We start from the raw sequence: 14350 nt of genomic DNA on the forward strand, positions 1-14350 counted from the left end.
GAGAGGATGGGAGGGAAGGAGGTTCAAATGGTGTTGAAGGATCAGGAGGCTGAATTAAGCAACAAAAAGCTCGTGTTGCTTGCGAGACAGGTTTCGAAAGAATAAGGGTTTGAGCAGCACCCTTTTCTCTACTGCAATGATGAGAATGTTGGTGCTACTGTCTTGTGGCAATCTCAGACTAACTCAAGCTTATGAAACATATACTGGGTATGATCTGAGTTTTCAAAAAAAATAAAAGTATATTATTTATTCTTTCATTGTACAAATAAAGAAGGCATTGAAATTGCTACTTTCTAGTGGCAACTTCAGAGCTCAAGTTTATCAGAATTGTCTGTAAATCTGTTGTTTCTTTGTTCATCCCAATTCCGCATCTATCGAGTTCTTGGGTTGAATAAATTTTGTATTCGTTATGTCAATATTAAAGAACAATCACAAAGCTTCTTCCATTATATAGTCAAGAATAAAATGTAGCTATACAAAAGTAATATGAAAAATGTATCGAAAGCCAAACAAATTAAACAAAATGTATGAAACCAAAAACAAAAACAAGACGAAGAGAGAGGACAAAATTTGTCTCTCTAACTTCAGCTGTAATGTTGTACACTCAACTATCTATTTGACATTTTGAAGGTACAGTTAAATTGCTTATCTCCTTTGGAAGTTAAGGTACTTGATGCCGTAGGCAAAGACGAAGAAGAAGAGGAGGACCCAACCAAGATGAGCGATGACAACAGGGATCAGAAAATCGTAGTCAAAACCTAAGTAGCTCTTGAGGAATACATCAATTCTTTGTGGTTTTTGAATTGGACTACTGACCTCAGTCTTCATGTCACCTACTTGAGATGTGAAGATACCGTAAATTGTCCAGGCAACGGGTGAACCCCAGTAGTACCACCTCCACCAAATAGGAATTAGCTGCAGTAGTAAGATTTATATTAGGTATACAGCAGTAATAGAGATGATCTGTAACAAGGTAAACAGCGTTTAAAAGAACTCGAAATGAGAAGAACAATCGAGTTTCAAATGACATACCGGCCTGGGAATGAGGAAGCCCGAGAACAAGTTCCAGAAACTCAAGAAGAATGACATAACAATTGCAGCAATTTGATGGCCAGGAGTCAGGGCAACAACCATCATTCCGTACATAGAGAAGTAGGTAAAGCACATGAAGATGAAGTAGTAGAAGTACAAAAACTTCTCCACCTTGAAAGTGTACCCAATCATGAAAAACAGAAGGCAGGAATAGACGAAGGTTTGGATTGCAACGTAAATTGTCTCAATAGCCACCTACAACACACCAATTTACAATATATGTCAATAACAAAGATATGAAATTCTAATGATTGTACAAAATCAAGCACATAATAAACATGTATATCTTTCAATATCTTACCTGAGCAAATGCATAAGGCAACTCTGAATACATTCCAGCTGCTCTTTCACGATAGAAAACTGTTCGTTCAACCGCAACCACGGATTGCACAGCAGATGCATTGCTAGCTCCAAGGAAAAGGACGGCGGAATAGGTAGCTCCCAAAAGATTGATCAGGTCTTGTTGTTGGTGTCTGTTCACAAGAATATAAAGTTAAACACTATACAAGTAGCAGTGTTTGGAGAAAACATGCAACTGAATCACATTTCAAAGAAAAATGTGTAAGAAAGATCAAGCTAATAACAAAGTTCCTGAACTTACATCTTGTCTCCTTTGCCCCAGAAGATAACACCAAATAATACTCCAATGCAGATTGTCATGAAAAACCTAATGGCATTGTATCGTGAGTTTCTCCAGTACGACCAATGTTGTTTCCAGAAGCATGCCTTGCATTGTGTTACGAAGCTTTGGGAGTATTGGGTAGGGAAATAAAGATCGTTGGAGCCTGGTTCTGGCACGCTTAGTTCCTTGATAAGTTCTTGATTTCTCCTGAACAAACGAAACAAAAGGGAAGGAAAAAAAAAAAAAAAAATTAGTCCACACAGACAAGTGGATAACAACGATAGAAATGAAGAGAAAACACAACTACATGCAACTTACCTATATTGATCAGAGTTCGCAAATATTTCTGCGAAGTCCACATCATTTTGAGCCTCAATGGCAGCCGAGCTGACCTCCAACATCCAGGTAGCTGGATTGTAACCTTCTTTGATCTTTGCAACCCCTGGAATAGCCTGCAAGATATTTTGTATTAGTCAAACAATTAATCTCGCAGAGTAAAATGCATTTTGGATTACAGGAAATTGACCGGGGTGATTCAAGTAGAAACTTACCTCAAAGTATTCAACAAGTTTGTGAGACTGGCGACCTAGAGGACCGGCATAAATCACCTGCCCACCTCTTTTCATCAAGAAAAGCTGCAAGGCAAAATGAAATCAAGGTGAAATACTGTATGAGAAATAATGAAAAATTATACTGGTCACAGATTGAAAAATCAGTTTGTACCTCATCAAAAGCTTCAAAAATGTCAATGCTAGGCTGGTGAATTGTGCAAACAACAGTTCGTCCTGTATCCACAGTGTTTCTTACAGTACGCATTACAATGGCGGCTGCTCTAGCATCAAGACCTGATGTCGGCTCATCCATGAAGATGATGGAAGGGTTGGCAACCAATTCTACAGCAATAGTGAGCCTCTTTCTCTGCTCAGTTGAAAGTCCATCAACTCCCGGAAGTCCAACCAAAGCATTTCTCAATGGGTTAAGCTCAACCAAATCCATAACCTCATCAACAAACATCTGCAGAGTGGAAAAAAAATGGATAAATGAGACTCAGCATATGTTTATGGGAATGGAACAATTTATGAAGAGAACAAATGCTAGAGTTGCTAAAAGTATTTATCAATGGAAAATCAGGAAAATACCTTTCGTGTTTCGGTCTTGACATCTTTAGCAAGACGCAGCCAGGCAGAGTATAGGAGAGACTCATAGACAGTAACAAATGGTGAATGAATATCATTTTGTTCACAGTAACCGCTGACTCGAGCAAATGTGGCTTGGTTCTTTGGGTAACCAGAGATGGTAATACTTCCTTCAATGTACCCGCCGGTCTTTCTTCCAGCTAAGACATCCATCAAGGTTGTCTTTCCAGCACCGCTGACACCAACTAATGCAGTCAAAACACCAGGCCTAAATGCACCACTGACATCTCGTAGAAGTTGGAGTCGGGTCTCTTCAATCCCTTGGCTCTTCATTTCCTGGTAAAGACACAAAGAAAGTTAGCCTAAACAAAATGACTTTGGAAAATGATTAAATTCTGGCTTTACTCGTTTAGAACTTCAAACTTCGGAGGAAAAGAAGTACTTACGGCAGGCATATCCACATAGTAATTCACATGGTTGAAAGCGAGTGAGAGGGGCTGGAAGGGTAAAATCATTCCTCGTTTGGCTTGATTATTTCCTTGAGAATTTCTTACTTGCATATCAATACCTGTTATTGATCGTTATTTATTAGATGAAGAGAATAATTTGATAGCAAGGCCACTTTTCGAGATGTAAAGCATGTGCCATCTTTTAGAAACAAACATCCAGGTTAGGATCCACAAGAAATTATATTTTTACCTTCTGGATTGGATCGTCGCTTCTTATTCCTTTCAGAGTCTTCATCATTCTCAATTAGAGTTTTGGTTTCACTTAGAGCTGAAATTGAGATAATAATAAGACAGATAATCAGCACTTGAGCCATTTCGGTATCAATACCTCATGACAGTATAAAATTATTGACTTACGATCTAAGTAGGTCAGTGCTGCAATAAAGAGAAGATTGAAGAGAACAGTAAATCCGAAGAGCGCGCCAATACAAGTCCAATACCAAGTCTCCGTAGTAAACAGTCCTCTTTCTCTCAGAAGTACCTTTCCAACTGTGTCTCCAGAGGCACCGGGGACAGGCTGTGCAAAGGGATTAAAACTTTTATTAAGCTCAACCAGTTCGATTTAGATATGAAACTGTTATAATTATTATTAAGATATGGTGCGAATTATATATACGCTTCAGTGAACTTACTTGACTCCATCTTTTATCAAGAAACTCATTGATAGCAATTGCATTTTGCCCATACATCATAGGTGAAATATAGTAGCCCCATATCATCCATGACTTGATGTCATCTGCACAATGAAATGGGACATGTGAACATTTGATAACACGTGGAAGGGGTATCAGTCATCAATGCAATTATTTAGAAATCTGTACGGTGCTGGTATCAAATTTGTAAATGTCCTAGCTTACTTTGACAATGAAATAAGAAGGATTTCTAACCTTTAGCGACAACAAAACCTCCAAGGACAAACACCAGTAGCAATGTAAAGGAACCAATTGTGCTCGCAACAACCTCTGTTCTTCCAAGGGCAGCAATAAAACGGAAAAGGGAAAGTGCCACCTGATGTACACCGAAGAAAGCCAAAAACTGTTTGAAGAACCTGAACACATATACATAAGTCAGATTAAAGAATAACTCGATTGCATATCTTTCGTAATTTATTTAGCAGCACAAAAATGAAGCTTTCAAGAATGCTATGACTGATAAGATTGAAGCTTACCTACTGGCCGCAGGTGCAAACCCGATTGTGTAGTATGTTAAAAGAATCCATATCCCAGATTCCATCAATGAAATGGGGATTCTGGTTAGCGAAATGGGCAAGCCAAAAGCCCAGCCAGGATAAAACAACGCATCCCTTTGTTTAAAGAACACAGGAATCCTAAAAACTGTCATTGCAAGCTCTGCCATTCCGTTAAACATGACGTTAATGAGACTGAAAAACAGTGCTCCCCAGAATTTTGCCGAATCTTCTGCTTTTCCAGCTTTCATTTCTGTTCTTAAGAATACCGTCAGAGCAATTGTAGCCATGATTGTTATCTGCGTAGTTTTGAATATGTACACGAAAGAGTTACGCTTCATCAGCAACCATTCCCTTGCAAAGCATGCCTTGAAGAGCTCCATATTGGATATTCCATACTTATCCGTCACTAGAGCAGCAGGATGGACTGATCTTTTATCGTAAGGAACTCTTAGGTCTTCCACAAGACGTTGGCCAACATGAAAAGTGGGGAAAGCTTGAACGAAATCAGATACTGAAACATATCTGTAAGGTTGGTTCTTATACCAGTATTGCTCTTGGTCTTTCTTTGATGTCACTTCTTGCAAGAAGTCTGCAACACCTTTTCTGTCAGGGCATTTGAAGCCTATATATTTGAAGAAATCAAGCACATTCTCACGTGGACCGTGGTACACAATCTGACCCTCAGAAAGAAGCATAATGTCATCAAACAGATCATACGTCTCAGGTGCAGGCTGCAAGAGAGAGATCACCATTGACACTTCCATAATATGAACCATCTGCTTCATGAACTTGACAATCTGAAAGGTTGTGGAACTATCCAGCCCCGTTGATATTTCATCCATGAAAAATGCTTTCGCAGGTCCAACCAACATTTCTCCTGCATTCACAATAGACATCGCAGATTATAATACCAGGTAATAGTTTTGTATCTTAACTATCATTCCTATCATGCAAAGCAAGACTAACAATGGTTTCTTAAAAGTAAAAGTGCCAGTTGACAGAAACCAGATTGGTGCCTAAGTTTATACAAAATATTAGAAACACTAAACGTGCAAAAATCACACAGTCGTAATCTTAAACATGTCCAAACACAAATAGAAAGCGTAACATCGTGGAATAACTCAAATGACATCAGTAACATACCAGTAGTTACACGTTTCTTCTGTCCACCGGATATACCCCTCCTCATGTCATCACCCACCATAATGTCAGCACAGATATCAAGTCCAAGTATCTGTCAGAAAAAGTAAAAGACGTTAGCCTTGTACGATAAGAATGATAGAACAACAATACAATCTTATGATTGAATCAACAAACCTTGAGAACGTAATCTGTGATCAAACTAGTTTCCTGGCCAACCATAGATGTAGCTTTCATGAATGCATCAATTTCAGGATCCGGTTTGATACCTGAATCTTTCTCCCGTCTAGACAATTCTACCAGCAAATCATACCTGGTTCCAACTCCCAGGCAACGTCCAGAGAAATCCAATGTTTCACGAACTGTCATCTCACCATAATGAAGATCATGTTGGCTAATATAAGCAGAAGTTCTCTGAGGCACAAATTCATGGAATTCATGGCCACAATAGGTCACGTTCCCAGTTACCTGTTTATAACACAATTTGTCAGTACATTCGAAAATGTATACATGTACCCCGCATTAATCTATTGGATAACTCTGGTCAAATGTAAGGAGATAGAGAAGATGACAAACCCTTAGATCCTTATCGAGTTTGCCAGCAAGTGCTTTTAGCAGTGTTGTTTTTCCTGATGACGGAGGTCCAAGAAGCAGCGTCATCCTGTAAAACAAAACAATAAGCTTAGGGATGAAATTTAAAAACAAAACTACTTCACCTGAGAAGCATACCAAAAGAATAGCTTCCGTCTTCTTCTCACAGGAACATGAGTTTGTTTTTTATGATTGACTAGTTTTTCTTTCATTGATGAAATAAAACTTACACCAGTCCAGTAAAGATGTTAGATATGCAAAACATGAGCGTACCTTGACGGTTTAATAACACCGCTCACATCTTGGAGTATCTTGACAACTCTTTTCTTCGATTGTGAGAGTCCAATCAATCCAGCTAGTCCCTGTTCACGAGTATACAAATTTAGAAATCTAAGATCCGCTAGCAAAGCGTTATACTAAGAAGTAAGGCTCGGTATTAAAAGACTTTGAGACGATACCTCAAGCTGGTTCAACGTGGAATTGAGCAGAGTTGGAAGTGCTCTGGTACCGACATATGCATCTCCCTCAATTGATATATTCTGGAATCTAACCTCAACCTTAGGAACCTCAATACCAACCCTGTTTCCAAATTCAAGAAACACATTTACAAAAATAATCCAAAATTCCAAACCAAACACAAATTTAGCAAAAACCAAGGAAAATAAAAATTATGTTTAATGATTGTAAAGCTTTAAAACTCCATTTCCACGGAACCCAATTGCCAAATCAGTCACACATTTAAGTCAGAGTTTATGTTTTCTCAAACACCAACTAAAAAATGTTCAGATATTGGCACATAGGTTCAAATCTCATGGATGACGAGTTTGATATCAATTTACTCTCCCACAATGTTAATATATTGTTGTATCAAAATAATAGAAGTTTCAGATCGAAACCATAGTTCTTTTCCTTTTCCCCAAAATTTAAATCCAACTTTATTTTTTTTCCTATTGATTTTCTCATCAACCAAACAAACTACACAGAACACAAACCTGTCATTTCTGGCCCTGAGCCTTTGCAAGAACCTTTCATTGTCATCCTCCACAACCTTAAGTATGCTCTCCATCAACTGCTTCTTGTCTTGTGCCCCAAGATTCGCGACGTCGACTTCTTCAGTTACAAACCTCCCATTGCTCATGGCCTGCCTCAGCATCCCCCTCCTCATCCTATCATATGTGGGCAACCTTTCTATGGCCGCCCACTTGAGCTCCTCCTCATCATCCTCCGCCTGCTGCCGCCCTCTCCTCTGGAACACGTCCGGTGCGTTCCACATTTCCCGAACACTAGTCGACCGCCAGCTCCGCCGGCTGCTCGACTGCCTGGCCAGACTCGACTGCCTGACCAGATCATCTCCGGCTAACGCCGCCGCCATTTTTTAACTCCCGAAAACGACCAAATCACTCGAAACTCGAGATTTCAATGATTGGGTTAGACAAACACAACCAAGTCAGACGAACCCAGTTTCAGAAAACCGATTGACCTCCTATGTTCAAAGTTGCTTGGACTGACCAAGTTGAAAATTTGATGATCAATAAACGAATGGATTTTTGTTTTTATTCTTTGTCTTGTCAAAACTCTTCACACTTTGCTTCTTGGTTTTTGGTGAAGTTTGAGAAAATGTGAAGAGAGAGAGAGAGAGAGAGAGAGAGAGAGAGAGATAATTCAATTCTGCCCTTGGAAGTAGGTCAGCATTATATAGACTAACAAAATCGTAGCAGGACAAATAAGAAAAGAGAGCGAGAGAGCGAGAGAGAGAGAGAGAGTCGTCCCCCTCCAACTGTATTTTGTCTTACATATCATTTTTATTTGATATTAATTATTAATATTTTAGTTTCTTGTGATTGTCGAGAATGGATGCTTAGTCAAAACTCGGACGAATTCCATCGGTTCATGCCGCGGTTGGGTTCGGCGAATGTGCGGAGGCTCAGATATGACCACCTCCACCATCCCATGCTTCGCGTCTATTATATGTTATTGTAGGATGGGTCATGGTGACCGTTGGATTTGGACAAGTTTATTAATCTTACGGAACTACATTTCAAAGAAATTCTTTTGTCTAGATGCTTGTATAAGGATAAGTTCTTGAGTTGGGACCACCAAATACGTAACCGTCCGGCCTTAGACACAAAATAACCCACCAAGCCCCTTGAATTTGAGAGTAGCCCGGTCAACCCACTTCCGGCCCATCGGTTGCATAGTTTGGTTGTTTGTACTAAAAAAAATTCAAATATATACAGCACTTGACACAAATGGGTGATATTCGAGAGTGACGTGGTATAAAAATTCAACAAATGGGCACTTGCCACTGAGGGGTGTGATCTGTGGTATAAAAATTCAACAAATACGCACTTGACACAAGGGGGTGTGATCTGAGAGTGGCGTGGTATTTACAAATGGATACGTGAATTGGCTACTACACTCTTTTTTTTAGTACATTGATATTTTTACATAAGGAGAAGGAGAGTTCGGTAAAATCACATAATATACAGTCTAATTTGGTATTGAATTCGTCATCATTCGAACATACGACCTCTCACTTCCAAGTGAAAAGGAATACCATCAGACTATAGTACTGAGGGGCAATAGGCTACTACACTTAAGCATTCATGTCGTATCAGTCTTTCTGGTTAATAATATAATATTGAATTTTATCGTCATCTTGTTAATAATATAATATTATATGAAGAAAAACGTATATATAAAATATAATTGACACAACGCTATAACTACGCATGTCATGTTGTATAAGTATTTCTGGTTAACCCAAAAAAGAGTCTCTCTTCCTATACGAGGGTGTTTGGCCCTTGCGTAGGGCTACATTATGCCAGAGGGTGTCAAGTCCATGTTCCAGCGACCGTAAATTTTGACATCGGAAAACTGCTGTATTTTGTTGACAAATTCTAGGCAGTGTTGTACTCGATAATTAACTTTTCTTTGAGGAACAGATAAATTAATACAGTAAATACTCATTCCTGTCTGTTATTTATTTTATAACATGAAACGCTATTTCTTGTCTTGGTGGGAAAATGTTAGGATATTGGATCCACGCGATTAACGATTACTGAGCTCGTGAGAATATTCTGTTAGGTTACTATCAGCGGTGACCTTCCCCTTAATCATTGGAAGACAGCGAAGAGGGTACCCAGTTACCATAATTTGTGCGGAAGTTGGCAAGCATTCTCAATTCTTTGTGATATATAATAATGAGATTACAACGTGATTAGTAACGAAAATATCTTAATTAGCATCCTTATAATAAAATAGTTAGTGAAATTCATCTCATCGTACTGTACAGTTGTTCGTAGGCGATTATAGCCTGCGTTTCGTGTTCAAATCCTTTTGATTTTTTGATTTTTGATTTTTTATATAACTTAAAATATTTATATCATTTAAAAAATAGATAACTTGAATCAATGAAGTTTAATATCGAGTATGACTCATAATTTTTCTCCATGTTTAATATATATAGGTATATGACTTCTTCTTTTTTAACAAATATAGGTATATGACTTTGATTTTCTCAAACATCAACATTGTATAATGTATATTCCTCAAAATATCACATTAGTTGAACTAATCCTAACGGGTGTTTGGTTATTGTAGTAGAATGAAAATCGGAGATGACATCATGAGGAGTATTATGCAATCGTTCATATATATATATATATATATATATATATATATATATATGTGACTTGGTTGAAAACTAGAATCAAGTTTCAAATCAAACTTGAATAATATTAGGGATCATGCCTTAAAGGTCTTAGTGATGCTTAAGTTCTAGAATTCAGGATCTAGGTATGGGGCTCCGGACCTAGAGTTTTAGGACTCGAGTCCAAGATTTAGATCAACCGTTCAAGGGATCGAGTCCAAGACCTAGGTTAACCGCTCCAACTTTGAGGTTCATGTTCGGAGCATCGGAGATCCGGATATGGCATCAAGTAAAGGTTTAATGCTTTGGGGTTCAGTAAGTTTGAAGGACAATAATCAAGATACCATTTAGACTTTAATAAGGTATAAGTGTTCGCTCACCTGCAAGAGCTCCAGGCGACCTTTCAAATGCTTCAACGACCTTTATTTAACCGGCATTAAAGCATCTCGAAATACTCTTTTGAAGAAACTCTGAGCTGTGAATAGGATGATGGAAGGCTGTTTCATCGCCTAAATTCATCAACTTAAGAACCGGTAGAGAAAATATCATGCAACTAGAGTTATATCTCATTGCTTCTACTATACTCATCAAGAACTATGTCATTCCCTTCCACATTGACGAGCGAGTACGAAGTTGAACTGCATAGTGTATGCGTACTGACTTTTATACTACTAGTTACTCTTGTCACCTTTTGTTTCGCCTATTCTTTCTTTACTTGCTTGTCTTTTACCAAATGACCATGTGATTCTAATTTCTGTTTGTTATTGTCTTTATACATATAGTTATAAACTTCTTATTTAAATGTGATTGTGTAAATCCTAGATTAGATTTGATTCTAGTTATTCTTTCCTATTAGGACTTGTATTCCTTGAAGGAAAATGATTTCTTCTTTCCCTTATTACTATAAGTAAAGGCACTGCCTAGGGGGAATAACACATCATCTACACAACCCTACACACACATCTCTCTCTCTCTCTCTCTCTCTCTCTCTCTATTTTCTCTGTGCTACCGACCCCTTTTCCCTTGTCAGTTAAATATAGGCCATAACGTTATCGGCACGCTCCTATTGCTGCACTTAGGAATCTGACGTGAAAGTTTTTTGCATTAAACCAGTTCATCAATATCATCACACAATCAGGTTCTTTCAAAACAACGATTTTTATCTCGATATTTTTGCAGCCCTAATAGCATGAACATTCACCATAATGCATGACCTAATTTTACGTTTTTCAAATTTTAGATTCTACATAAATTATGTATGCATTATATCCATAATTGTTGAATTATGTGAATTGATATTTGCCATGAATTGCATCAAATATATGTTCATTCATTAAATTATTTAATTAAATATGCATTGAATTAATTGAAAGGAAAAAAATCGTAAATTTTTAAGGTTCTTCGAACCCATGACCCGAGCCTACATCGGAGCCAGAAGCTCCACGCCTTTGGAACCTAGACCCACGACGTTGTTTCGACGTTGTCCACCTACCAAACTCTAACGCCTTTCACGGCATCCCACGCATGGCTTGCAGCCATGCCCTGCCATCCTCAATGACCTGCAGTCATTGCCGACTTTGATTTTGGTCGTGATTCGTATGAATCTCCATGGATATGAAAACCCCAAATTCGAATATGAGGGTTTTTGGTTTATGGACATTGAGATTTCCCCTTTTCTTTTTTCTCCGTCACATCATCGAATTCCATGTCAAACCCTTGACTTGTACCGAGTACTTTTGACCAGAACACAGCCGTCTAAAGCAGCGACGCTGGCTTTCATCCTCAGTGACCACACCTAACGATGTTGGGGTGTTCTTTTGGCTGAAACCAAGTCCAATTAGGTTGGCCTTCTCGGCTTGCAATGAAAATTTGTTCAGACTCGGCTCGCCTAATGAGGCCCAAGTTCACAACTCGACCAATGCACGACATCAACCCATAAGGCTATGGTGTCCCTGCGCCCCATATGCACCTGATCCTAGCACCATGCTAGTGCATCGGTGCACCTGGACTACAATGCATCTGAGCAGCGCCCATTTGGGCCTCTGTTTTTGGACCCTGTTCTTGCAACCCGTTTGCTGCTACCAGGCTTGCAGCCCAAATTCTGTTTGGGGCCTGATCAACCCATGTCTATCTAAGCCAAATTTTTGGGCCTAGACCATGGTACAAATTTGCTCAACCCACCCGTGTGCTTTGGTCCATGTTTTTTTGGGCCCCGAGCTTAATAATTTGGATTTTATAATTGTTTTCACCCAAACTTTAAATTTGGGCCGAAGTCCAAATAATTAATTCAATTATAATTCTAGACCTGAAGTTCTATTTGCATATTTTCTTGTTGCATATTTCTATATATATATGTATGTTTGTCTGCAGGAACATATAAACCTGAAGTCCATAATTATTTCGAAACTTGAAGTTTCTAGAAACATGCCTTGTTCGAAAACCTGAAGTTTTCCTTAAAAACATCACCCATGAAAACCCAAAGTTTTTTTTCATGCAAATTTAAACCAATACATGTCTATTAGAACCTGAATGTTTTACTCCTATGTGAATGGATTGATTTTTTTTCTCCATTACACTAACCACATCTTGTCCATTTATTTTATGATAGGAACATGTCGAATTTGAACAAATTCGACTTCACTGCTTTAGAGGTCTTTGGAAGAAACTACCTCAAGTGGGTCCAAGATGTGAAGCTCCACCTCACCGTAAAGCATTTGTGTCCCGCCATTGAAGATGAGGCAGACAACTCGATTGGCGAAGCTGAGAAAGCCACTGCCATGATCTTCATCCGAAGATATATTCATGATGCACTGCAAACCGAGTACTTTGCTGAGGATGATCCACGAGCACTCTGGGTCGCTTTGGCTAATCGCTTGGATCACCAAAAGACCATCTTTTTGCCTGAAGCAAGACATGACTGGCAGTATTTACGCTTCCAAGACTTTAAGTTTGTGAATGAATGTAATTCTGAAGTTTGTCAAATTTGATCACTTCTCAAGTTGTATAACGAGACCTTGACCGAAGAGGATCTCCTGGAGAAGACCTATTCGACTTTCTTTGCTACTAATATTGTCATGCAACAACAATATAGAGCTCAGAAGTTCTCTAAGTTTTCAGATTCGATCTCTGTTTTACTTCTCACCGAAAAGTAAAATCAATTGTTGATGAAAAATCATCAAGCTTGACCTATTAGGGCGACTGCTGTGCCTAAAGCACATTATAGCAGAAACAAACGCCCAAAACGCCAAATTAGGCATGGTGGGGGCGACCAGAAGCCACCCCGTCAAGGTCAATAGAGCCAAGGCCCATCTAAGGGAGAAAATTGAGCCCAGAAGCGCCCTAACCTTGCTTCGAAGGCCCTAAATTTCATGAATAAGGGCAAAGCACTTGAAACCATGGATGTGGACATGTGTTATAGTTGTGGTTCAAAGGACCATTGGTCTCGTATTTTCTGACTTCTCCAGAAGGTTGTAGCTGAATATCATTCTTATCGTAAGAAGTTTGAATCAAACTTTGTGCAAGTGAATGAACCAAAGAGTACTAAGATAGAGGTTTCTGACTTTTAGGAGGATACCACCCCTATGGAAGATTAGAATCTTAGACATAAACTATTTTCTAGTTGAAATTTAGACAATGGGGCCGGATTCCACCTAGTGGCCGACCTCCCCTTGTTTTTTGGTTTAATTTTGAACAAGTTTCCTTTATGCTTGGATTATTTGTTGGTGATTTGTTTTTGGATATTAAGTTTTAATTAATTACCATCCTTGAATACTTAAATTATTTTGAATGGATATTTGTTTTTAGAACTTTTATGCATGTGACCGATTCAAATTAATTTTTATTTCTAGGTATGACTAATGGGAAAGTTAGTTGTCTGGCAGATAGTGTAATCACACACACCATTTTGCATGAACGCATCTATTTCACTAACTTCATACCTAAGAATGCACATCTGACAAACCTCTCAGGCCTATCTAACCTAATCGAATGATACGGTAAGGCACATATAATGTTGTCCAATGGTACAATCTTGACCATTGATGAGGCACTCTATTCTCTGCGTTCCGGAAGAACTTTGTTGAGTTTCAAGGACATTAGAGATAATAATTACCACACTGAAACCTATGTAGAAAATGGAGTTGAATTTCTGTGCATCACTTCCTAAGAATATGGCCATAAGCATATTCTAAAGAAGATGGAGCATATATCGAGTGGTCTGTATACTACGACCATACGCCCTATAGAAAGCCATTATATGGTCGGCCCTACCTCTGGGACCGCGCACGAAAATATTTTTAAATTTTTTTTTTTATGTTTTTATGTTTTCTTTTTATGCAATGTAAATTTTTATTTTAATATAAATAAAAAAACTCAAACCTAATTAAACATTAAATGAGTTAACAAAACTAATTTATTATC

General features: G+C 38.5%; 1 protein-coding gene across 1 annotated transcript; it reads right to left on the reverse strand.

The window, feature by feature from the left end:
- Positions 1 to 418: 418 nt before the first annotated feature.
- Positions 419 to 7931, reverse strand: LOC125479492 (pleiotropic drug resistance protein 2-like). The gene is made up of 20 exons (XM_048588861.1): positions 7272 to 7931; positions 6738 to 6858; positions 6553 to 6641; positions 6265 to 6349; positions 5866 to 6156; positions 5692 to 5782; positions 4528 to 5425; positions 4247 to 4407; positions 3992 to 4095; positions 3717 to 3876; positions 3550 to 3627; positions 3297 to 3418; positions 2854 to 3186; positions 2438 to 2728; positions 2266 to 2349; positions 2033 to 2166; positions 1694 to 1921; positions 1394 to 1565; positions 1033 to 1287; positions 419 to 915 (listed from the first exon to the last, which is right to left on the reverse strand). The coding sequence occupies exons 1-20, from the start codon at positions 7649 to 7651 to the stop codon at positions 646 to 648; spliced, it is 4347 nt and encodes a 1448-aa protein (XP_048444818.1). The 5' UTR covers positions 7652 to 7931; the 3' UTR covers positions 419 to 645.
- Between the last annotated feature and the right edge of the window lie 6419 nt (positions 7932 to 14350).

Source organism: the organism of the source record quoted next, unplaced genomic scaffold, assembly GCF_019419815.1.
Source record: "Pyrus x bretschneideri cultivar Hongxiangsu unplaced genomic scaffold, Pyrus_bretschneideri_v1 Contig29, whole genome shotgun sequence".
NCBI lineage: Eukaryota > Viridiplantae > Streptophyta > Magnoliopsida > Rosales > Rosaceae > Pyrus > Pyrus x bretschneideri.